The sequence below is a fragment of the Coregonus lavaretus genome, assembly GCF_964263955.1.
Source record: "Coregonus lavaretus genome assembly, chromosome: 7".
NCBI lineage: Eukaryota > Metazoa > Chordata > Actinopteri > Salmoniformes > Salmonidae > Coregonus > Coregonus lavaretus.
The window spans coordinates 57,340,335-57,365,635 of record NC_139994.1 but is presented as its reverse complement, the minus strand read 5'-3'; the positions used below and the strand labels follow the sequence as shown (position 1 = coordinate 57,365,635).

The 25,301-nt window shown below is 42.5% G+C and overlaps 2 protein-coding genes across 3 annotated transcripts in view; one reads left to right on the top strand and one right to left on the bottom strand.

Moving 5' to 3' along the window:
- LOC311132000 (rap1 GTPase-GDP dissociation stimulator 1-like) overlaps positions 1-25,301 on the bottom strand; it is a 59,590-nt gene that overhangs the window by 16,834 nt on the left and 17,455 nt on the right. Inside the window, exons 5-7 of the mRNA XM_084165163.1 lie at positions 25,096-25,242; positions 20,337-20,465; positions 18,212-18,337 (exon numbers count right to left, since the gene is read on the bottom strand). Coding sequence (XP_084021289.1) covers positions 18,212-18,337; positions 20,337-20,465; positions 25,096-25,242 — 402 coding nt within the window. The remainder of the gene's footprint in view (positions 1-18,211; positions 18,338-20,336; positions 20,466-25,095; positions 25,243-25,301) is intronic.
- Positions 590-4,020, top strand: LOC311132001 (CD276 antigen-like). Of its 2 annotated transcripts, none has more exons than XM_084165164.1 (4): positions 590-727; positions 1,376-1,723; positions 2,013-2,294; positions 3,819-4,020. In XM_084165164.1, the coding sequence occupies exons 1-4, from the start codon at positions 658-660 to the stop codon at positions 3,914-3,916; spliced, it is 798 nt and encodes a 265-aa protein (XP_084021290.1). In that variant the 5' UTR covers positions 590-657; the 3' UTR covers positions 3,917-4,020. The 2 variants fall into 2 exon arrangements, with proteins under 2 accessions (XP_084021290.1, XP_084021291.1); XM_084165165.1 differs by having other exon boundaries at positions 610-727; positions 1,379-1,723.

The window sequence follows — 25,301 nt, the reverse complement described above, 5'->3', positions numbered from 1 at the left end:
CAGGTTAAATAAGGATTTTTAAGCCTAGAGACACGGATTGTGTGTGTGCGTAATTCATAGGGTGAATGGGCAAGACAAAATATTTAAGTGCCTTTGAACGGGGTACGATAGTAGGTGCCAGGTGCACTGTTTTGTGTCAAGAACTGCAACGCTGCTGTTTTTTAAAACTCAACAGTTTCCTGTGTGTATCAAGAATGTTCCACCACCCAGCCAACTATGGGAAGCATTGGAGTCAACATGGGCCAGCATCCCTGTGGAACGCTTTCGACACCTTGTAGAGTCCATGCCCCGACGAATTGAGGCTGTTCTGAGGACAAAAATGTAAACTGCACTGGTGGAATCTTTGCGAAACACCATGTTTGTTTTTGTTGTCTAAAGACAGACATTCAGCAATAAATTCAAACGCCTAAGTACATGTATTTGAGTCATGCGAGTGGCTGTAGAACAACTGCTATGTCCTTGTGTAATCAAAATGAGTCACTCTGGCAGGGAATTCATTACAGGAACTCAAGAAATTGAGCGGAGATAAAGAGTGGGCGGAGTCAGACTGAGAAACAAATATAAAAGGGGGAGGTGTAAATATAGTTGTAAGACATGAGATCAGTCTGCAGCTGGACTTCAATGTGATTTGCTGAATGAAACGGTCCACTCAAGAACATGGCTATGAACTGGAAATCATGTCTCACTTTTGTTGTTTCATTTCTGCTCTTTAAGGTATCCCACTTTGGTAAGTCTAACAATTCAGTTATCATCTTCAATTAATATTATCTTACTAGTATATAGACAGTGATTATAAAAAATGTTTACTAAATGTGCAGATTAGTACATCAAGTTTTATGTGGTCAATTATTTGCAAGAATAAAGTCAAAGGTTTGTTTGAACATAACAAAAGCTGTTTAGACACATTCAACACAGACATGAATTGGCCATTTTGGATAAGAATGTTTGGACATAGGACAGAGTTTGGACATAGGCCTATTTATCCATTTTCAAAGGTGCTGGATGCAAGTTTGTTTGTGCCGTTGTTTGCTAAGTATAGCACACAGTATGGCCAAAACTCAACCGACATTTTCTAAAACTCGACTGACTCCTGAAGTAAGAAATGGCACTGCACACTTCCTTTACCATTTCCTAAATCTGGGGCGGCAGGTAGTCAGCCTACTGGTTAAGAGCGTTGGGCCAGTAACCGAAAAGTCGCTGGTTCGAATCCCCGAGCCGACTAGCAGAAACATCTGCTGATGTGCCCTTGAGCAAGGCACTTAACCCTAATCGCTCTTGTAAGTCGCTCTGCATAAGAGCGTCTGCTAAATGACTAAAATGTAAATCTGTCACAGAACAGCTTTGGCTCAGTGGATAATGCCTTTTGTCTTTGTAGCAGAGTTTGCGACCACTGTTCCCAGTGAGACCCAGCTTGCCATCCAGGGGCAAAATACAGTCCTAGACTGCAGTTTCCCTGTGGACAAACAATGGGATCGAACGTGCTGCCAGATTGAATGGAAGTTAGACAAAGAGGTGGTCCACAGTTTCTACTATGGTCAGGACCACCTGAACGACCAGAGCAGTCGCTATGTCAACAGAACCAGCCTGTACCACTCTGATATAGAGAAGGGGAACGCTTCTCTCAGGCTGGAACATACCACCGTGGGAGATGAGGGAAACTATATCTGTACTGTGCACACAGAAATGGGCCCAAAGAGGAAATCTGTATACCTTAAATTAGCAGGTAACACCCATATATTTTTTTCTGCTAACTTGGAACTTGCTGAGAAACAATCAAGCACCTTGCATAACAGTTATATACATGTATGCATGACTCATGATTTTGCACTCTTTACAAACATGTTATTCAGTGGGACATTTAGTTGATTTAATTTAATCTCCAATGAAGTCAATTGGGGTTGTTATACAGTCATGCTTCACTTCATATTCTTAACACCTCCACTTCTGTAGAAAGCATACAGTTTTGGTCATGATACCTTTTCAATATCCAATTCTATCATTGTTGTGTATAGCGTTCTACTCTGAGCCTCGCCTGAAGTTCTCAACATCTGCCTGTGGTGTGGAGCTCCTCTTGACCACCAAGGGGTACCCTCGGCCCTCAGTGCAGTGGCTGACTGTCAGTGGAGAGGACGTCACCAACGACACAGTCACACACCTCTCCCAGGACGCACAGGGCCTATACACTGTTTCCAGCACAGTAACCCTGCAGGGAGCGGTCAATAAGACCCTGATGTTTGTCTTAAAGAACAAAGACCTGGGACAGGAGATCAGGAGAAACATCACACTTCTCTCAGGTAACTTAAAAAGGACAAGGAAATATAATGGATCTATGCGGCAGTGTGTTTGTTGTATAATGAAAATGAATAGAAGGTAGTTTATATACAGTACCAGTCAAAAGTTTGGACACACCTACTCATTCAAGGGTTTTTCTTTATTTTTACTATTTTCTACACTGTAGGATAATAGTGAAGACATCAAAACTATGAAATAACACATATGGGATAATGTAGTAACCAAACAAAAAAAGTGTTAAACAAATCAAAATATATTTTATATTTGAGATTCTTCAAATAGCCACCCTTTGCCTTGATGACAGCTTTGCACACTCTTGGCATTCTCTCATCCAGCTTCACCTGAATTATTTTCCAACATTCTTGAAGGAGTTCCCACATATGCTGAGCACTTGTTGGCTGCTTTTCCTTCACTCTGCCGTCCGACTCGTCCCAAACCATCTCAACTGGGTTGAGGTCGGGGGATTGTGGATGCCAGGTCATCTGATGCAACACTCCATCACTCTCCTTCTTGGTAAAATAGCCCTTACACAGCCTGGAGGTGTGTTGGGTCATTGTCCTGTTGAAAAACAAATGATAGTCCCACTAAGCGCAAACCAGATGGGACAGCGTATCGCTGCAGAATGCTGTGGTAGCCATGCTGGTTAAGTGTGCCTTGAATTCTAAATAACCCACAGACAGTGTCACCAGCAAAGCACCCCCACACTATAACACTTCCTCCTCCATGCTTTACGGTGGGAAATACACATGCGGAGATCATCCGTTCACCCACACTGTGTCTCACAAAGACACAGCGGTTGGAACCAAAAATCTCAAATTTGGACTCCAGACACAAGCACAGTCCTCATGAGAGCCAGTTTCATCATAGCGCTTGATGGTTTTTGCGACTGCACTTGAAGAAACTTTCAAAGTTCTTGAAATGTTCCGTATTGACTGACCTTCATGTCTTAAAGTAATGATGGACTGTCGTTTCTCTTTGCTTATTTGAGCTGTTCTTGCCATAATATGGACTTGGTCTTTTACTAAATAGGGCTATCTTCTGTATACCCCCGTACCTTGTCACAACACAACTGATTGGCTCAAATGCATTAAGGAGGAAAGAAATTCCACAAATTAACTTTTAAGAAGGCACACCTTTTAATTGAAATGCATTCCAGGTGACTATCTCATGAAGCTGGTTGAGAGAATGCCAAGCGTGTGCAACGCTGTCATCAAGGGAAAGGGTGGCTATTTGAAGAATCTCAAATATAACATGTATTTTGATTTGTTTAACACTTTTTAGGTTACTACATGATTCCATGTGTGTTATTTCATAGTTTTGATGTCTTCACTATTATTCTACAATGTACTTTTTTTATTTTATTTTTACAAATAAAGAAAAACCCTTGAATGAGTAGGTTTCCAAACCTTTGACTGGTAGTGTATATCAAGTGAAACAGTAAGTAAGATAGGTAGGCCTACATAGATAATGTAGATAATGTGTTGCAATGTTAATCTGACATTGCACCTTTTTTTTTTTTATAACAGGAAACTGTGTTGAAGTGTCACCTGGGGTTTGCCAAGAGATATGGTGGCTTGTTATTACTATCCTGGCTGTGATGCTGAAATACTGTTCATGTATCTAAGGGGGTTGGGTCTTGGTAACCATTTGTTGTTTTGTTTTACAAATTAGTCCAAGAAGTAATGCCCGAAGATGCAACTAAGAAAATGTAATAAACGGTACAGAATGCATCTGTAAATGAGTAGTTTGTTATGCTGCATGTCTAATGTATATGTAGGCCTATGTACTGTATAGTGTGTATATTACAGGCATATGTCCTAACGTCGGTTAATATTTATATAAATGAATTAGTGTTGCCGCAATATAGTCTCTGGCTCCACCCTACATGACACAGAAATGAAGTGCTTACTTTACTTTACTTTACACAGATGACTTGGTTCTGTTGTCACCCACAAAACATGGGTTCAATTATAACTGAGCCCTCAACAGAGCCAGTTATCCATATTGTATAGAAAACAAAAAAACATAGAGCACCGTGTATACCAAACATTAGGAACACCTTCCTAATATTGAGTTGCACTCAGAACATCCTCAATTCATCGGGGGCAGGGACTCTACAAGGTGTCGAAAGTGTTCCACAGGGACATGTTGACTCCAATGCTTCCCACAGTTGTGTCAAGTTGGCTGGATGTCCTTTGGGTGGTGGACCATTCTTGATACACACAGGAAACGTACAAAAAAAAACAGCAGCGTTGCAGTTCTTGACACAAACTGGTGCGCCTGGGACCTACTACCATACCCTGTTCAAAGGCACTTACATATTTTGTCTTGCCAATTCACCCTCTGAATGGCACACATACACAATCCATGTCTCAAGGCTTAAAAATCCTTCTTTAACCTGTCTCCTCCCCTTCATCTACACTGATTGAAGTTGATTTAACAAGTGACATCAATAAGGGATCATAGCTTTCACCTGGATTCACCTGGTCAGTCTGTCATGGAAAGAGCAGGTGTTCTTAATGTTTTGTATACTCAGTGTGTGTACACACACACTGAACAAAAATATAAAAACGCAACATGCAACAATTTCAAAGACGTCACTGAGTTAAAGTTCATATAAGGAAATCAGTCAATTGAAATGAATTCATTAGGTCCTAATCTATGGATTTCACATGACTGGGAATCCAGATATAGGCTGTTTTTCATGTTTCCGGCTAGTCCCCTTAACGCTACAGCATACAATGACATTCTAGATCAGGGGTGTCAAACTCATTTTAGCTCAGGGGCCACATGGAGGAAAATCTATTCCCAAGTGGGCCGGACCGGTAAAATCATGGTATATATAACTTAAAAACAACAACTTCAGATTGTTTTCTTTGTTTTAATACTATCAACATAAAACATAAAGCTGGAGCCTGAGGACAGTGTGTCCAAAATAGTACAAGCACAACATCACTACTAATCATAAAACACGTCAAGTTTATTTGAAAATTCTAAAGAAAAAGAACACACAAACACACAATGCCTCAGTGATTCACAGAACTGTTTCACAGATCACAGAACTATATCAGGGTGTCATTTCTCAGGCAGAAATGTAGATACAAATAATGAAATCCTGTTCCCCAAACAAGTGCAAGAACCACAGAGTCAAGAATAGGTTAAATATACAAATAAAATAAAATCAATAGCACATCAACATAAAAACATATAAACATAAAGCTGGAGCCTGAGGACAGTGTGTCCAAAAGCACAACATCACTATTAATCATAAAACACCTCAAGCCATTTGAAATTCTGAGGACAAACAACACACAAACACACAATGCCTCAGTGATTCACAGAAGTATATCACAGATCACAGAACTATATCAGGGTGTCTCATGCAGCACTTTAAGTGGGGTTGCATAGTTTATTTGACTCCTGATACCTGGCATCTTTTAGCTTTCACCAGCGCATCAATATCAGGCGTCACATCCTGAGTGGCAGCCAACTTCAGGATGTGATTCAAGTGCTTGTGCGTGAGCCTTGAGCGCAGCTTTGTTTTATTTATGCTCATTACAGAGAACTTGCTCACAAAGATATGTGGTTCCAAACATGCACAACAGTTTTGCAGCGAGGGCTGTCAAGTTGGGGTAACCTGGCAAGAGATTCTGATAAAATGTGTCCAAGCCAGCTGCGGCAAATTTGCCCTTCAAATCCGAGTCACACTGCAAGTATATTATTTCAAGTTGGATGCTGACGGGCAGATCAGAGGGATTCACGGTTAATGGCGAACAAAAAACGTTGAAGTCTTTCTCCAGTTCACCAAAAATCTGAAAGCGTTGCTCAAACTCCCGTAACAGTCCCGTTATTTTATCTTTTAACCGCTTCATGTCTGCCACATGTTGGGTCGCGCACACATTTTTCAGACAGGGGAAGTGAGCTGCATCACCACCGGCGAGTTGCGTCTCCCACAATGACAGCTTCAACTTGAAAGAACGTATGCTGTCATAATACTGCGTGGCAACTTTGTTGCACCCTTGCAGCTGTTTGTTCAAGTTATTCAGGTGCTCTGTAACATCCACCATAAATGCAAGGTCCTGCATCCATTCTGCGGAATGAAATTCTAACACTGGTTTGCCCTTTTCTTCCATGAACTGTTCAATTTCTTCTCGTAAATCAAAGAAACGCCTCAGCACAGCACCTCGGCTTAACCATCTTACCTCAGTGTGGTATGGCAGGCCATAGATGTGGTCTTTCTCTCTGAGAAGGCTGTCAAACTGACGTTGATTCAGGCTTCTGGATCGGATGAAATTAACAGTTTGGATAATATTATAATAATAATAATATTATAATAATAATATAATATAATAATATAATAAAAATAATAACCACCTTCATGACGTTATCCATCTTTAATGACTTGCAACACAAAGCCTCCTGGTGCAAAATACAGTGAAAAGTCCAAAAATCACGTCCTCCATTTGCAGATTGCACTTTCTCTCTGAACTTTGTCACAACGCCTGCTTTTTTCCCGATCATTGAGGGCGCACCATCTGTAGCCAGGCTGACAGCGCGGGACCAGTCCACTCCGACCCTGTCCAGCGCGCTGACGAGTGCAGTGAAAATATCAGCTGCTGTCGTTGTATCTGTCATCGGCACCAACTCCACGGTGACGGTCAATGTGTCATCAACTCTGCGGATGAAAATGGCCAGTTGTGCAACATCTGTAATGTCCGTGCTTTCATCAATTGCAACCGAAAACGCAATAAGTTACTTTACTTTTTGCTTCAACTGGCTGTCCAAATCCACTGAAAGATCGGAAATCCTGTCTGCAACTGTGTTTCTTGTCAGGCTGATATTTGCAAAAGCCTGGTGCTTTTCAGGGCACACAATCTCCGCTGCCTTCATCATGCATGTTTTTACAAATTCACCCTCACTAAATGGTTTTGAAGCCACTGCGATTTCATTAGCAATGAGGTAGCTAGCTTTCACTGCAGCGTCACTGATGTCTCGGCTGTGAGTAAACACAGACTGCTGTTTCTTCAGACCCGCCAACAGTTCATTCACCTTCTCTCTTCTCCGCTGTCCTTGAAAGTTGTCATATTTGTCGGCATGAAGACTCACATAGTGGCGACGAAGGTTATATTCTTTCAGCACTGCAACATGCTGTGAACACACCAAACATACAGCTTTCCCATTCAATTCCGTGAATAAATAGAAGGCTGACAATTTTTCTTGGAACACTCTGCACTCTGCGTCCACTTTTCTCTTTTTTGACAGAGACATATTGGGGCAATGAGGGTGCCAAAGCACATAATGTTAAAAGTATCGCGGGCAAAACAAAGTAGCTCATCCGGACTGGCTGCACTTGCTTGACCTATTTGCTCTGCCCCAGTATAAACAGTTTGCTTGCTTAACACAATTGCTATTGCGCCATCCAGTGGACACAATTGGAACAGCAGTTTCTTTTATTGAAAAATTGCAGCTCATTTTTATACTTTACAAAATCATCTCGCGGGCCGGATTAAACCTGTTTGCGGGCCTGATCCGGCCCGCGGGCCGGACGTTTGACACCCCTGTTCTAGATGATTCTGTGTTTCCAACTTTGTGGCAACAGTTTGGGGAAGGCCCTTTCCTGTTTCAGCATGAGATTGACCACATGCACAAACGAGGTCCATACAGAAATGGTTTGTCGAGATCGGTGTTTTCAGAACTTGACTGGCCTGCACAGAGCGCTGACCTCAAACCCATTGAACACCTTTGGGATGAATTGGAACGCCGACTGCGATATACGAGATGTAATATGGTGTACTTATGAGTTATACATACCTAGCCTAGCGGTTAAGATCACTGGGACACTAACCGAAAGGTCGCTGGTTCGAATCCCCGAGCCGGCAAGGTGGAAAAATCTGTCGTTCTGCCCTTGAGCAAGGCAGTTAACCCCCAACAACAACTGCTCCCCGGGCGCCGATGACGTGGACATTGATTAAGAAAGCCCCCCCGCATCTCTGATTCAGAGGGGTTGGGTTAAATGCAGAAGCCACATTTCGTTTGAATGCATTCAGTTGTACAATTGTCTAGGTATCCCCCTTACCAGATCGATATATTCATTTTGTTATTAGTTTACCTTAGTATATGGCTCCCCCTCTTGCCCATTCATTGTACTGTAGCAAGTGTGTAGTCTTGAATAAATGGAGGAAGTTGGGCCTTCGGTAGGAGGAGTCTTAACTAGACTCGTCTTGACCATATGTTGCAGACCATACCATAGTATGTCTTTACAGTTCCAGTAATCGCAGCGGTCTAAGGCACTGCATCTCAGTGCATCTCAGTGCTAGATGCGTCACTACAGACCCTGGTTCGATTCCAGGCTGTATCACAATCTGGCCGTGATTGGGTGTCCCATTGGGCGGTGCACAATTGGCCCAGCGTCGTCCTGGTTTGGCCGGGGTAGGCCGTCATTGTAAATAAGAATTTGTTCTTAACTGACTAGTTAAATAAAGGTGAATTGTTGTTTTTTTATTCGTTTTTGTTAGATATAAAGGAAAACAAATAATTTATTGCACCATATCCCAAAATCTCCGTGAGTGCTTTTTGCCGTTTGGCTTTTGGGAATCTTGAATGTGGACTGTATGTGTTGGAAACAACCCTGCTTCAGGCTTGGGCAGTGGTTTTGGTCAAATGGTAAAGAAGTAACTAGAGTAGTACTGTCAAAGACGGGAGGGAGGGATACAGGGTTCGTGTGAGAGCGAGATTAGATGTTTGAGTCTGGGATTGGATTGTGTCTGTGTGTGCATGCATGCGCGCGTGTGTGTGTGTGTGTGTCAGAGAGGAAAGAGAGCCTGTTCTCTGGAGTAGAGTTAAGTAGGACGTTGTCTAGGAGACTGGTAGAAGGGGAGAACCCAGTGTGCTGCCAAGAATGATAACAGTCAGTGAGTCTCTCCCTCGGTCACACATGCGCACACACGCCATCTTTTTCACAAATGCTCGCACACACACGTCTCTAACAAACAGAGTGCACAAAACATTAGGAAAACCTTCCAAAGAGTTGCACCCCCTTTTGCCCTCAGAACAGCCTCAATTCGTCGGGGCATGGACTCCACAAGGTGTTGAAAGCTTTCCACAGGGATGCTGGCCCATGTTGACTCCAATGCTTCCCACAGTTGTGTCAAGTTGGCAGGATGTCCTTTGGGTGGAAGACCATTCTTGATACACACAACCGTTGCGTGTGAAAAACCCAGCAGCGCTGCAGTTCTTAACACACTCAAACCGGTGCGCCTGGCACCTAATACCATACACCGTTCAAAGGCATTTAAATATTTTGTCTTGCCCATTCACCCTCTGAATGAACACATACACAATCCATGTCTCAATTGTCTCAAGGCTTAAAAATCCTTCTTTAACCTGTCTCCTCTCCTTTATCTACACTGATTGAAATGGATTTAACAAGTGACATCGATAAGGGACCATAGCTCTCACCTGGATTCACCTGGTCAGTCTATGTCGTGGAAAGAGCAGGTGTTCTTAATGTTTTGTATACTCAGTGTATATGCTAATATGCATCTACTGGTATAGTGTGGCCATCTTTGAATGGATCAATGTTATTTCATCAATCTCTTAAGGGACAATTGTGATGAGTCCAAAGACCAAATTGAGTGAAACTGACTTTTAGTCCATGATAATATATAAAACACACACACACAGTACACACACACACACACACACACACAGTACCAGTCAAAAGTTTGGACATTGTAGAATAATAGTGAAGACATGAAAACTATGAAATAACATATGGAATCATGTAGTAACAAGAAAAGTGTTTAACAAATACAAAATTTTATATTTGAGATTCTTCAAATAGCCACCCTATGCCTTGATGACATATTTGCACACTTGGCATTCTCTCAACCAGCTTCATGAGGTAGTCACCTGGAATGCATTACAATTAACAGGTGTGCCTTCTTAAAAGTTAATTTGTGGAATTTATTTCCTTCTTAATGCATTTGAGCCAATCAGTTGTGTTGTGACAAGGTACGAGGGGTATACAGAAGATAGCCCTATTTGGTAAAAGACCAAGTCCATATTATGGCAAGAACAGCTCAAATTAGCAAGGTCAGTCAATACAGAACATTTCTTCAAGTGCAGTTGCAAAAACCATCAAGTGCTATGATGAAACTGGCTCTCATGAGGACCACCACAGGAATGGAAGACCCAGAGTTACCTCTGCTGCAGAGGATACGTTCATTAGAGTTACCAGCCTTAGAAATTGCAGCCCAAATAAATGCTTCACAGAGTTCAAGTAAAAGACACATCAACTGTTCAGAGGGGACTGTGTGAATCAGGCCTTCATGGTCAAATTGCTGCAAAGAAACCACTACTAAAGGCCACCAATAAGAAGAAGAGACCTGCTTGGGCCAAGAAACATGAGCAATGGACATTAGACCGGTGGAAATTTGTCCTTTGGTCTGGAGTCCAAATTTGAGATTTTTGGTTCCAACCGCCGTGTCTTTGTGAGACGCGGTGTGGGTAAACAGATGATCTCCGCATGTGTATTTCCCACCGCAAAGCATGGAGGAGGTGGTGTTATGGTGTGGGGGTGCTTTGCTGGTGACACAGTCTGTGATTTATTTAGAATTCAAGGCACACTTAACCAGCATGGCTACCACAGCATTCTGCAGAGATACGCCATCCCATCTGGTTTGGGCTTAGTGGGACTATCATTTGTTTTTCAACAGGACAATGACCCAACACCCTCCGGGCTGTGTAAGGGCTATTTTACCAAGAAGGAAAGTGATGGAGTGCTGCATCAGATGACCTGGCCTCCACAATCCCCTGACCTCAACCCAATTGAGATGGTTTGGGATGAGTCGGACCGCAGAGTGAAGGAAAAACAGCCAACAAGTGCTCCTTCAAGACTGTTGCAAAAGCATTCCAGGTGAAGCTGGTTGAGAGAATGCCAAGAGTGTTCAAAGCTGTCATCAAGGCAAAGGATGGCTTTTTGAAGAATCTCAAATATATTTTTTGGTTACTACATGATTCCATATGTGTTATTTCATAGTTTTGATGTCTTCACTATTATTCTATAATGTAAAATTTTTTTTTATGAATTAAAACCCTTGAATATTTTTTTTTTTTTAATTTTTGTCATTTAGCAGACGCTCATATCCAGAGCGACTTACAGTTAGTGAGTGCATACATTTTCATACTGGCCCCCCGTGGGAAACGAACCCACAACCCTGGCGTTGCAAGCGCCATGCTCTACCAACTGAGCTACAGGGGACGGTGTGAGTAGGTGTGTCCAAACTTCTGATTGGTACTGTGTGTGTGTATATATATATATATATATATATATACACACACACAGTGGGGGAAAAAAGTATTTAGTCAGCCACCAATTGTGCAAGTTCTCCCACTTAAAAAGATGAGAGAGGCCTGTAATTTTCATCATAGGTACACGTCAACTATGACAGACAAATTGTAGGATTTTTTATTAATTAATTTGCTAATTATGGTGGAAAATAAGTATTTGGTCACCTACAAACAAGCAAGATTTCTGGCTCTCACAGACCTGTAACAACTTCTTTAAGAGGCTCCTCTGTCCTCCACTCGTTACCAGTATTAATGGCACCTGTTTGAACTTGTTATCAGTATAAAAGACACCTGTCCACAACCTCAAAACAGTCACACTCCAAACTCCACTATGGCCAAGACCAAAGAGCTGTCAAAGGACACCAGAAACAAAATTGTAGACCTGCACCAGGCTGGGAAGACTGAATATGCAATAGGTAAGCAGCTTGGTTTGAAGAAATCAACTGTGGGAGCAATTATTAGGAAATGGCAGACATACAAGACCACTGATAATCTCCCTCGATCTGGGGCTCCACGCAAGATCTCACCCCGTGGGGTCAAAATGATCACAAGAACGGTGAGCAAAAATCCCAGAACCACACGGGGGGACCTAGTGAATGACCTGCAAAGTAACAAAGCCTACCATCAGTAACACACTACGCCGCCAGGGACTCAAATCCTGCAGTGCCAGACGTGTCCCCCTGCTTAAGCCAGTACATGTCCAGGCCCGTCTGAAGTTTGCTAGAGTGCATTTGGATGATCCAGAAGAGGATTGGGAGAATGTCATGTGGTCAGATGAAACCAAAATATAACTTTTTGGTAAAAACTCAACTTGTCGTGTTTGGAGGACAAAGAATGCTGAGTTACATCCAAATAACACCATACCTACTGTGAAGCATGGGGGTAGAAACATCATGCTTTGGGGCTGTTTTTCTGCAAAGGGACCAGGACGACTGATCCGTGTAAAGGAAAGAATGAATGGGGCCACGTATCATGAGATTTTGAGTGAAAACCTCCTTCCATCAGCAAGGGCATTGAAGATGAAATGTGGCTGGGTCTTTCAGCATGACAATGATCCCAAACACACCGCCCGGGCAATGAAGGAGTGGCTTCGTAAGAAGCATTTCAAGGTCCTGGAGTGGCCTAGCCAGTCTCCAGATCTCAACCCCATAGAAAATCTTTGGAGGGAGTTGAAAGTCCGTGTTGCCCAGCGACAGCCCCAAAACATCACTGCTCTAGAGGAGATCTGCATGGAGGAATGGGCCAAAATACCAGCAACAGTGTGTGAAAACCTTGTGAAGACTTACAGAAAACGTTTGACCTGTGTCATTGCCAACAAAGGGTATATAACAAAGTATTGAGAAACTTTTGTTATTGACCAAATACTTATTTTCCACCATAATTTGCAAATAAATTCATTAAAAATCCTACAATGTGATTTTCTGGATTGTTTCCCCTCATTTTGTCTGTCATAGTTGACGTGTACCTATGATGAAAATTACAGGCCTCTCATCTTTTTAAGTGAGAGAACTTGCACAATTGGTGGCTGACTAAATACTTTTTTCCCCCACTGTATGTATTGCGATTCGATGTTCCAAACAGATTGCTCACCATATGTCTGCTGCAGACTGACAAGGGAGAGCCATGAGAAAACAAGTTTTGATCAGTCATGGAAATAAAAGTGCTGAAAACAAATTGGCTCCCTATTTAAAAAGATGATGGAGAATAAGCTATGAAGGAAAAATACTGGAGTTTTGGTGCAGGTACAGACAACTAGCGCAATAATAATTTTGCAATATTGTCATAACGATACAAAATATCGTCAGAAATAATATCCCGATATGTAACTGTATCGATCCCCCCCATCACTAATAACCATCTGCATGATCTGGCTCGGCCTAGCCAGTATCTTGTTGGGGCATTTTAATGCTTTTAAGTTAATTGAGTTGCTGGCTTTCTGCATCCTCTGCTGCCTTTTAGCTTTGTGTGCTCTGGTGTAGCTAGGTTTAATGTTCTACTGTACTTGGCAGCACAACCCCCCCCCCCCCCACCCTGTCTCTCTTTTGGCACTGACAAGTGATGAACCTGCAGTGGTCTGTTTGGTTGAGGAGATGACCAAGAAAACCGAAGGGCCCACACTTTTGCCGATGCCACCTTTAGCCTAACAGTAAAAATCATAGTGATGGTAATAATTATTTAATTGGTTATCCCTGTAGGTCTAAGCGCTTAGATCGCAATATCTACAAAGCTAAGATATGGAATTGTTTTAAGATGGTCATAAAATGTATTATTTAAGCTAGCTATTTGATTTAGAATTTTAGGATTATGTATATATATTTTTTGGACCAGGACGACTGATCCGTGTAAAGGAAAGAATGAATGGGGCCATGTATCGTGAGATTTTGAGTGAAAACCTTCCATCAGCAAGGGCATTGAAGATGAAACGTGGCTGGGTCTTTCAGCATGACAATGATCCGGGCAACGAAGGAGTGGCTTCGTAAGAAGCATTTCAAGGTCCTGGAGTGGCCTAGCCAGTCTCCAGATCTCAACCCTATAGAAAATCTTTGGAGGGAGTTGAAAGTCCGTGTTGCCCAGCGACAGCCCCAAAACATCATTGCTCTAGAGGAGATCTGCATGGAGGAATGGGCCAAAATACCAGCAACAGTGTGTGAAAACCTTGTGAAGACTTACAGAAAACATTTGACCTGTGTCATTGCCAACAAAGGGTATATAACAAAGTATTGAGAAACTTTTGTTATTGACCAAATACTTATTTTCCACCATAATTTGCAAATAAATTCATTAAAAATCCTACAATGTGATTTTGGATTTTTTTTTCTCATTTTGTCTGTCATAGTTGACGTGTACCTATGATGAAAATTACAGGCCTCATCTTTTTAAGTGGGAGAACTTGCACAATTGGTGGCTGACTAAATACTTTTTTCCCCCACTGTATGTATGTATGTATGTATGTATGTATCACACACAGAGTGATGGGATGTATGGACAATATGGACAGTATATGGATAGAATATATAGTATATCTGAAGAATAGTATATGTACAGCAATAGTTAAATAGGATAGGCTTTGACTAGAATACAGCATATACATATGAAGTGGGTAAAACCGTATGTAAACATTATTAAAATGACCAGTGTTCCATGACTATGTTCATAGGGCAGCAGCCTCTAAGGTGCATGGTAGAGTAACTGGGTGGTAGCCGTCTAGTGACAGTGACTAAAGTTCAGGGCAGGGTACTGGGCGGGGGCTAGCTAGTGGTGGCTATTAAACAGTCTGATGGCCTTGAAATAGAAGCTGTTTTTCAGTCTCTCGATCCCAGCTTTGATGCACCTGTACTGACCTTACCTTCTGGATGGTGAACAGGCCCTGGCTCGGGTGGCTGAGGTCCTTGATGATCTTCTTGGCCTTCCTGTGACACCAGGTGCTGTAGATGTCCTGGAGGGCAGGCAGTATGCCTACGGTGATGAGTTGGGCAGAGCGCACCACCCTCTGGAGATCCCTGCGGTTGCGGACGGTGCAGTTGCCGTACCATTAGGTGATACAGCCCGACAGGATGCTCTCAATGGTGCATCTGTAAAAGTTTGTGAGGGTCTTATGGGCCAAGCCGAATTTCTTCAGCCTCCTGAGGTTGAAGAGGCGCTGTTGAGCCTTCTTCAACACACCGTCTGTGTGAATGGACCATTTCAGATTCTCAGTGATGTGTACACCGAGGAACTTGACATTTTCACCTTCTCCCCTGCGGCCCTGTCGATGTGGATAGGGGCGTGCTCCCTCTGCTGTTTGCTGAAGTCCACGATCAGCTCCTATGTTTTGTTGAGGGAGACGTTATTTTCCTGGCACCACTCCGCCAGGGCCCTCACCTCCTCCCTGTAGGCTGTCTCATCGTTGTTTATAATCAGGCCTACTACTGTTGTGTCGTCTGCTAACTTGATGATTGAGTTGGAGACGTGCGTGGCCATCTCATGAACCATAGGATCAGATGACATCAAATTGGAATGGTGCATGTCTTAACTTAGTTTGAGAGAATTTAAGGGATTGGTCAAAAGTTCTTTAAGAAAAATCTGATTTTATGTGTCCATTTAAACCACTGTAAATCCACTCCACAGTGGCCTATCAACTAGAAACTTGTCATCGGTATAATGGACATCCCTAAGATGAACCACACTGAATTTGGTATTGATATTAACTAATTCTTTACATATGTAACGCTAATGCTCAAAATCATCATGAACCATATGTCACTCCAGAGTTTGTAATTAGACTTTTAAATCAGTCTAATGTTATAGAGATTTTTTTTTTACCTAAAGATGCACATTAACACATATGCTAATGTCAAAAAATACATAATTTTCTTCTCATGAACCATCAGTCAGAGGACTCCAGATTTGGCATATAGACTCAATGAATTAGCCTCTAATGAATTTGAGAATGATTCGCTGCTGTATTTAAAGTTGACCATGCTACACCACTAGATGGCAACATATCACACCAGGACTATAAGAACTGAACGATGGACATGGGGCCATGGAATTTGGTATGTAAACTTCATCTAAATTCTATGTCCTTAGACAGTCACTGCAACATTAGATGGCTGCACCAGACCAGTTGGTGGAACTATAGATGTCATTATAGATGTCACCAGTAGCACAAATTGGCTTGAGAAATTCTGGAGAATTGCCTTTTACTAATGGTGTACACACTCACCTGTAGTGTAATCACATTTGCATATTACAATCAACACAATTCCTAAACCTTACCAAATGTACCCCTAAAACACAAGTAACTACACGATGGACACGCTCAAAAGGAATGCAAAACGAGTCAAGAACAAAACAGTTACGAGAACAATTCTAAAACCACAAATCAAATTCAAACCATATTTGTTACGTAGACTTAACAATTTAATCTCTAATGAGTTTAACAAAATAAAGTCCCAGCATTCAAAGATGACTGCAATATACCAATACACTAAAGCTGAAAATAATTCACAAATCTTAACAAAACCATTAGTAAAATTGAACCCAGAATTGGTATATAAACTGAAGACATTAAGTAATGACTAAGAATGATTACCTGCTGCAGTCAAAGATAACCAACCTACAGCACTAGACTAAAATTCACTTGTGTCATCGTTGTGGTATTGAGAGATAAACATGTTAATGCTTTCTCTGATTGCACATAAAGGAAGATAGTTCCTACATGATAGAGTACTTGCTTTGTTATCCAACTGATCTTGTTTCCTTTCGGTCATCCTGTGAACCACATTCATTGCTGCTCGCAGCTACACTACATGACCAAAAGTATGTGGACACCTGCTTGTTGAACATCTCATTCCAAAATCATGAGCATTAATATGGAGTTGGTCCCCCCTTTGCTGCTTTAACAACCTCCACTCTTCTGGGAAGGCTTTCTACTAGATGTTGGAACATTGCTGCGGGGACTTGCTTCCATTCAGCCACAAGAGCATTAGTGAGGTTGGGCACTGATGTTGGGCGCACCAATTCATCCCACAGGTGTTCGATGGGATTGAGGTCAGGGTTCTGTGCAGGCCAGTCAAGTTATTCCACACCAATCTCGACAAACCATTTCTGTATGAACCTCGCTTTGTGCACGGGGGCATTGTCATGCTGAAACAGGAAAGGGCCTTCCCCAAACTGTTGCCACCAAGTTCGAAGCACAGAATCGTCTAGAATGTCATTGTATGCTGTAGCGTTAAGATTTCCCTTCACTGGAACTAAGGGGCCTGAACCATGAAAAACAGCTCCAGACCATTATTCCTCCTCCACCAAACTTTACAGTTGGCACTATGCATTGGAGCAGGTAGCGTTCTCCTGGCATCCACTCCAGCCGAAGCTTGGCATTGTGCATGGTGATCTTAGGTTTGTGTGCGGCTGCTCGGCCATGGAAACCCATTTCATGAAGCTCCTGACAAACAGTTATTGTGTTGACGTTGCTTCCAGAGGTAGTTTGGAACTCGGTAGTGAGTGTTGCAACCGAGGACAGAAGATTTTTACTCGCTACGCACTTCAGCACTCGGCGGTCCCGTTCTGTGAGCTTGTGTGGCCTACCACTTCGCGGCTGAGCCGTTGTTGCTCCTAGACGTTTCCACTTCACAATAACAGCACTTATAGTTGACTGGGGCAGCTCTAGCAGGGCAGACATTTTACGAACTGACATGTTGGAAAGGTGGCATTACATTTACATTTACGTCATTTAGCAGACGCTCTTATCCAGAGTTACAAATTGGTTCATTCACCTTATAGCCAGTGGGAAAACCACTTTACAATGTTTTTTTTTTTTTTTTTCATCCTATGACGGTGCCACGTTGAAAGTCACTGAGCTCTTCAGTAAGGCCATTCTACTGCCAATGTTTGTTTATGGAGATTGCATGGCTGTGTGCTCGATTTTATACACCTGTCAGCAACGGGTGTGGCTGAAATAGCAGAATACACTAATTTGAAGGGGTGTCCACATACCTTTGTATATTTAGTGTATATTTGATATTTGTAACCTGACTTGCCGGTCTTAATTGCCCCTGTGGGGATAAATAAAGTTGTATTGAATTACCGTTCTCAGCGAGTGGAGCCAGGACCTCAAAGATCAGTTCCTTCTTCTCGTGCTCCGCCTGCCTCTGGAACAGACGCACCAGCTCCTCAGCGATGTTCGTGGAGGCAAACTGTTCCTTACTGGACTCTGCAGAGAGGGAAGTTACATCAAGATGAAATGACTGGTCCAGTCTGTTTGTGCGCCAGCCAACTCTTCTCTGTGTTCATTCATTTTCATGCCGAGCATATGGCATGACAACGATCGAAGATTTGGCACCATGCTAAAGACATACACACCGGAATCAGTTTTCTGTCCCCGGTTTTACAAAACATTTGAATGACAGGAGAGCCCACGGTTCAACATTTATCTGGGGTTGACCTTTTCTTTATGCTCAAAGCCCAGGCCCCAGACAGCATGGTATAAAAGCTGAACCAGGTCCAGAATGGCGGGGTGGCAGCAGTATTCTGCTCAACCGTATAATTAATTTATAATACTTTTCCTTTGGTACAGTGAGGGAAAAAAGTATTTGATCCCCTGCTGATTTTGTACGTTTGCCCACTGACAAAGAAATGATCAGTCTATAATTTTAATGGTAGGTTTATTTGAACAGTGAGAGACAGAATAACAACAAAAAAGTCCAGAAAAACGCATGTCAAAAATGTTATAAATTGATTTGCAATTTAATGAGGGAAATAAGTATTTGACCCCCTCTCAATCAGAAAGATTTCTGGCTCCCAGGTGTCTTTTATACAGGTAACGAGCTGAGATTAGGAGCACACTCTTAAAGGGAGTGCTCCTAATCTCAGTATAAAAGACACCTGTCCACAGAAGCAATCAATCAGATTCCAAACTCTCCACCATGGCCAAGACCAAAGAGCTCTCCAAGGATGTCAGGGACAAGATTGTAGACCTACACAAGGCTGGAATGGGCTACAAGACCATCGCCAAGCAGCTTGGTGAGAAGGTGACAACAGTTGGTGTGATTATTCACAAATGGAAGAAACACAAAATAACTGTCAATCTCCCTTGGCCTGGGGCTCCATGCAAGATCTCACCTTGTGGAGTTGCAATGATCATGAGAACGGTGAGGAATCAGCCCAGAACTACACGGGAGGATCTTGTCAATGATCTCAAGGCAGCTGGGAACATAGTCACCAAGAAAACAATTGGTAACACACTACGCCGTGAAGGACTAAAATCCTGCAGCCCCCCTTCTCAAGAAAGCACATACAGGGCCGTCTGAAATTTGCCAATGAACATCTGAATGATTCAGAGGAGAACTGAGTGAAAGTGTTGTGGTCAGATGAAACCAAAATCGAGCTCTTTGGCATCAACTCAACTCGCCGTGTTTGGAGGAGGAGGAATGCTGCCTATGACCCCAAGAACACCATCCCCACCGTCAAACATGGAGGTGGAAACATTATGCTTTGGGGGTGTTTTTCTGCTAAGGGGACAGGACAACTTCACCGCATCAAAGGGACGATGGACGGGGCCATGTACCGTCAAATCTTGGGTGAGAACCTCCTTCCCTCAGCTAGGGCATTGAAAATGGGTCGTGGATGGGTATTCCAGCATGACAATGACCCAAAACACACGGCCAAGGCAACAAAGGAGTGGCTCAAGAAGAAGCACATTAAGGTCCTGGAGTGGCCTAGCCAGTCTCCAGACCTTAATCCCATAGAAAATCTGTGGAGGGAGCTGAAGGTTCGAGTTGCCAAACATCAGCCTCGAAACCTTAATGACTTGGAGAAGATCTGCAAAGAGGAGTGGAACAAAATCCCTCCTGAGATGTGTGCAATCCTGGTGGCCAACTACAAGAAACGTCTGACCTCTGTGATTGCCAACAAGGGTTTTGCCACCAAGTACTAAGTCATGTTTTGCAGATGGGTCAAATAATTATTTCCCTCATTAAAAATGCAAATCAATTTATAACATTTTTGACATGCGTTTTTCTGGATTATTTTGTTGTTATTCTGTCTCTCACTGTTCAAATAAACCTACCATTAAAATTATAGACTGATCATTTCTTTGTCAGTGGGCAAATTTACAAAATCAGCAGGGGATCAAATACTTTTTTCCCCTCACTGTATATACCCACAATACATAGTGACCTCTCTGCTCAGCTCTAAGACGTCCCACTACCCACCGAGCTCAGCCAGGTTTCCGAACGCGATGAGGCACATCTCTGTGAGGGCCGTGTTGTCTGAGTGGAGCCCAAGCAGCTTCACCAGGTTGGGGATCACCCCCATGTTGATCAGCTGGGCCTGCAAGGAGTCTGGAGAGGACACAGAGATATCAGAGGATAGGTAAGAGCACTGCCATCTAGCGTTTGGGAGGTTGAATTACAATAAGGACAGGAAGATCGGGGTGGGCAGTGTTTCTGCGAATTAGGCAAATTAACTAAACAAGCAGAAACACCCTGATGTGTGTGTGTGTGTGTGTGTGTGTGTGTGTGTGTGTGTGTGTGTGTGTGTAATTTATGAAGGCACTATTGTCTCAGACCTAAAACTAAAAGTAGAGAGAGACATTATTGGGCTATGAAAATGTATGTCTGCCAGCTTTGCTCTGCCACAACACACACACACACACTAGTCAATAATATAATTAAAAGTGTAAAAAGCTAATGAAGGTATAAAGCCATATGTCTTAGAATTAAGTCTCAAGAGGATTTTCAAAAAGGGAAATTAGTTCATGCAAACAAGGAAACAAATTTGCACAGTTGAACCATTTGCTAAATGTAGACTAGCTATACAGTATATTTTTTAGCATGATCTATGTCATATACAGTATATCAGAGTGCAGATGTATTTCCCTGGTTGTAGTGAGCTCTGGAAAACCAGCTAGAAGAGCCTAGAGAGGAAAGATAGGAGAAAGAGTTGATTAAGTTGGCTTTAAGAGACTATCAATACTGACAAAATGGGTGGAGAGGGGAAGGAGGGGTGGAGAGAGAGGAAGGAGGGGTGGAGAGAGAGGAAGGAGGGTACAGGAAGAAAAAGGAAAGGAAAAATGACAAAAATGAACAAGCACGTTTAAAACAAAAGAAGAGAGTGGGAAGGAAGGAAGGAAGGATAAAAGGCTAGAAGGAAGGAAGGAAGGAAGGAAGGAAGGAAGGAAAGTGAGTGAGAAAAGGAAGTAACCAATTGAGAAATAGTTATATTAGTGAATTAATAAGGGTTCTCTCTGAAATACAAGCGGACATTTTTTGCTGGTAATTATTAAAACAACCACCATCAATTGTCATCCGCCAGAATTGTTATTCGTTCAAAATATTAGATCCTAACCATAATCCACATTAGGCCTCGACACAAGCAAAGGCCTACCGGAGGCGAGTGAATTCCAGAAACATAAACCAACTTGGGTCACAAAGTTATCATATCCCAAATGTACATTTACACAAAAATCTTGATTTCCATTTGTTAGGGAATCTTTTAGAACTAATTACTTCAATTTGCACAGACGCTGTAAAAACCAGTGGACGTGCAGAGCTTCAATCAATGTTAATGAAGGTTATATTAGCTGCGTTGACAGTTTACAAACAGCCAGCTGAAGGGAGTGGGCCGATGGCGGCCACACAAACTAATTTGCATTGTGTAATTGCAAAATGCTCCGGCCCTCACTGTAGTGCACAGAGTACACCAACTCCATTACTCTGACGCGTTAGATTCCGTATCCTAGTGTATAGAGGACAAGACTGTCTCTCTCCTCTCTTTACAGTTCCAAGGACGTGTAGAGCATGCTGTAATTGTATGCATTATTTTCAACCATCTCTTCAACTTTTTCAGCCTTTTGAGTGGAGACATTTGTGACAGCCTTTGTTTTATTGTAGCCGATGACAGGGCCTGGAAACATCAACTCTAGGCTACATTTCACACCTAACATCGTGCTAAATAATTCAATCGTAAATTGGGTAGGAGTGTTACATTTATAAACAGTGTTGAGCTGTATGTAATTGCACTAGGCAGTTATGTTACACGCTACTTGTTATTAAGTTACCGGTAACTTTATAGAGGCTACATGAAGTGAAGTTTGTCCTGTTTTCTCAAACATCCTTTTCATGGACTGGCAATAAAATGGCCTTATTCAAAGCTAAACAGATTGGAGGCCACAACCAAACGTAATTGATTAAAATGAGTCAAACCATGTCTGTGTGAGATATTTGAATGTGATTTGACTTGAGTCGATGCAGGCTTTGCTGAGCTCTGTGAAATGGTTTGATTTAGTGCCGTGATAGCGGTGCTTGGCAACTGAGGCTAAATGTTGGTGTCACCGGAAGTAGCACCGCTTCAAGCAGAGGACAGCGTAATTAGCATGGAAACAGAATTCCACACATCGTGGAACATTGACTCGAATGGGGATGTCCGTTCTAGTAATTATATTTCTGTGTAATCACAGCACTGTTTAATGTCTGATGATCTGATCGCAGATCATTGGGTTACAGAGAAAATCCACTTAGCTCCATGTTTGATTGGGGGAAAATAACAAGGCAAAGGAGGGAGGGAGGGAGGGAGGGAGAAAAAAGTGACATTGAGAGCCTGAGTTGTCGCTGACTTGCATGTGCCTCCCCTGAACACCACGTTTTTGATCACATTTATTTTTCCTCAGTCTATTTTCGACGGGGTGGACAAGAGTTGGGGAGTGACCTCGGAATGGTCAGGGATCGTACGGGAGAAGCGATAGACCGAAAAGTAATTATTGTTCTGCATCTTGCCCACGGAGGAGAAAAAAAGTTATAGAACTTGGCCCATTCATTAATAATTGACATTATTCAGAGAGGAGCAGTACATGGTGGAATCTCAGGGTGGGAACATAGACGAAAGGGGCATAAACGAGCGAGCATCACCCTCTCTAAACCACTAACCAGCCTGGGGTGTTTTCATTCATGCAAACCGTAGCAAAATTGTTTTGCAACAGAACAATTAACAAATGAATCAAGAGTTTCTTATGGGACAAATTCAGCTAGAACTCTCACTGTTTCGGCCCATTTACTTCCGTTTGGTTCCTAGTAATCTCGGTTAACCCAGAACTAAAGTCATGCGTAATTTGATCAGCTGTGTGACTTAATTCTGGGTCCAAACACCGGAACAACTGCTGCTCATTATCCTACGCATTCTATACCGCCGCGACAGATTCTTCGGTTTACGTTCAGAATCTTATTCTTCGGTTTAAGAGCAGAATCTGTCCACGAGAGATGAGGTTCCTAGTGAATACACTCCTGGGGAACAAACAGTCCAACCAAGACTAAAACTCAACTTTCTATAGTCCAATTTGGAAGAGGGAGAGGGTTCCACAGCAGCTACTGTAAATGTTTTACATGTAGACTCAGCAATATGACATCATCATACCCAGCGGGGCGACTTCCTGCTTACAGACCTCAACCAATTTCAAATCTGGCAAGACTGACACTATTGTCTCTTCCCAATGTGGGCATGCTTCAAGGGAGGACGCACATTGGGAAGAGTCAATAGTGGCTGTGTTGGTAGATTTGATTTGTTGTTTATGTCTGTAGGCAGGAAGTCACCCCTCTGTGTATGATCATGTCATATTGCTGAGAGTACCTTTAAAAAGGCAGTGTTAAGAGTTGTGCAGTAAAGTGACTTGCAAAGAGAAAATGAGTCGCTGCTAATCCCGAGTGGCAAAATTATTGCATCATTATGACAAGACTAGTTAGCTAGCACAGTTAAATGGTTCTAAACAACGTGTTCATTTGAATGAAAGATGCATATTTTACTGTGAGTCTACACCTGGCTCCCAAATGGCACCGTATTCTCTGGTCTAAAGTAGTGCACTATGTAGGGAATAGGGCTTCATTTGAAACGCAGCCTATTGAAACTGGAAAAGGGTGCTGGAAAGTTGACAGCAGAAGTGATCAATATTGATTACTCCGGATCTCGCACCTGGATAGACCATAGAGGCTTTGCAAGGAGGGTTGTGGGAGAATAGACAATCTAACTACAAACAAGAGAGTGCTGTGTAAAGGGGTAGAGAGAAATGGCTGCAATATAAGCTGTAGGGATACCACCACCACCTACCTACCACCACCAATTACAAGGACAAGACAAGCAGTCACTGCTTTAAGAGGAAAATTACCAAGGCCTCAAGCAAGATACAATAGAAAGCAATGGAAGTGGACTTCAATCAGACAGACCACTCTCCAAGGGACAGATATTGTACAATCCTCTTTAACCACCACCTCCTGTTACCATGGAGAGTAAAGGCTGAGTAATATAAACTTGAACATTGGCTGAAAATTCTAAATCTAAATTCGTCAAGACATTTTTAAACGAGTCCATGCCCCCACACCATCTATTAAGAAGACCCAGTTATGTGTAAATTCAGCTATATGGACATAATAGGCACCGTCTAATAGTTTTAAATTAGACGGTGCCTATCTTTCCAATTCATTTGGATTTGATGCATATAGCAGCTACAAAAGCTAATGGCGATCCAAATAAACAAGCACAATAGATGGCCTGGGACGTGGACTCGTCTCGCCATTAGATTACATTTGAGGTCTGAAAATATCAGACAAAACAAACTATCACTTTAAGACTGGATAAAAGGTGTCAACATTAAGTTTAGTACTGCCACAGACACACTGCCAAAGTAGGGTGGCAGGTAGCCTAGCGGTTAGAGCGTTGGGCCAGTAACCAAAAGGTCGCTGGTTCGAATACCCGAGCCGAAAAGGTGAAAATCTGCCGGCGTGCCCTTGAGCAAGGCACTTAACCCTGATTTGCTCCAGGGGTGCCGTACTACTATGGCAGACCCTGTAAAACAACACATTTCACTGCACCTATCCGGTGTATGTGACAATAAAACATCTAATTTTATCGTTAGATTAATTATTTAAAAAGTTTACTCTGTTTAGATTGGTTAATGTAGCTTATCCGGGGGGAGTTGGCCATTACCATTATCATTGCTATAGTTCATCAGCATGCCACAAAAGACAGTCAAGAGCTTTCCATTGTCCGGGTCAGTATTTTGGGAAAGTGACTTTATGTGTCCAGCTACTATCTGAGCCCCTCCCGCCAGGTCAACTGCACTCCTGCCCTCATCTGCAAAACAAAGAGGTCAGGGGGACATCAACAAAGAAGAAAAATCACAACAACCAACC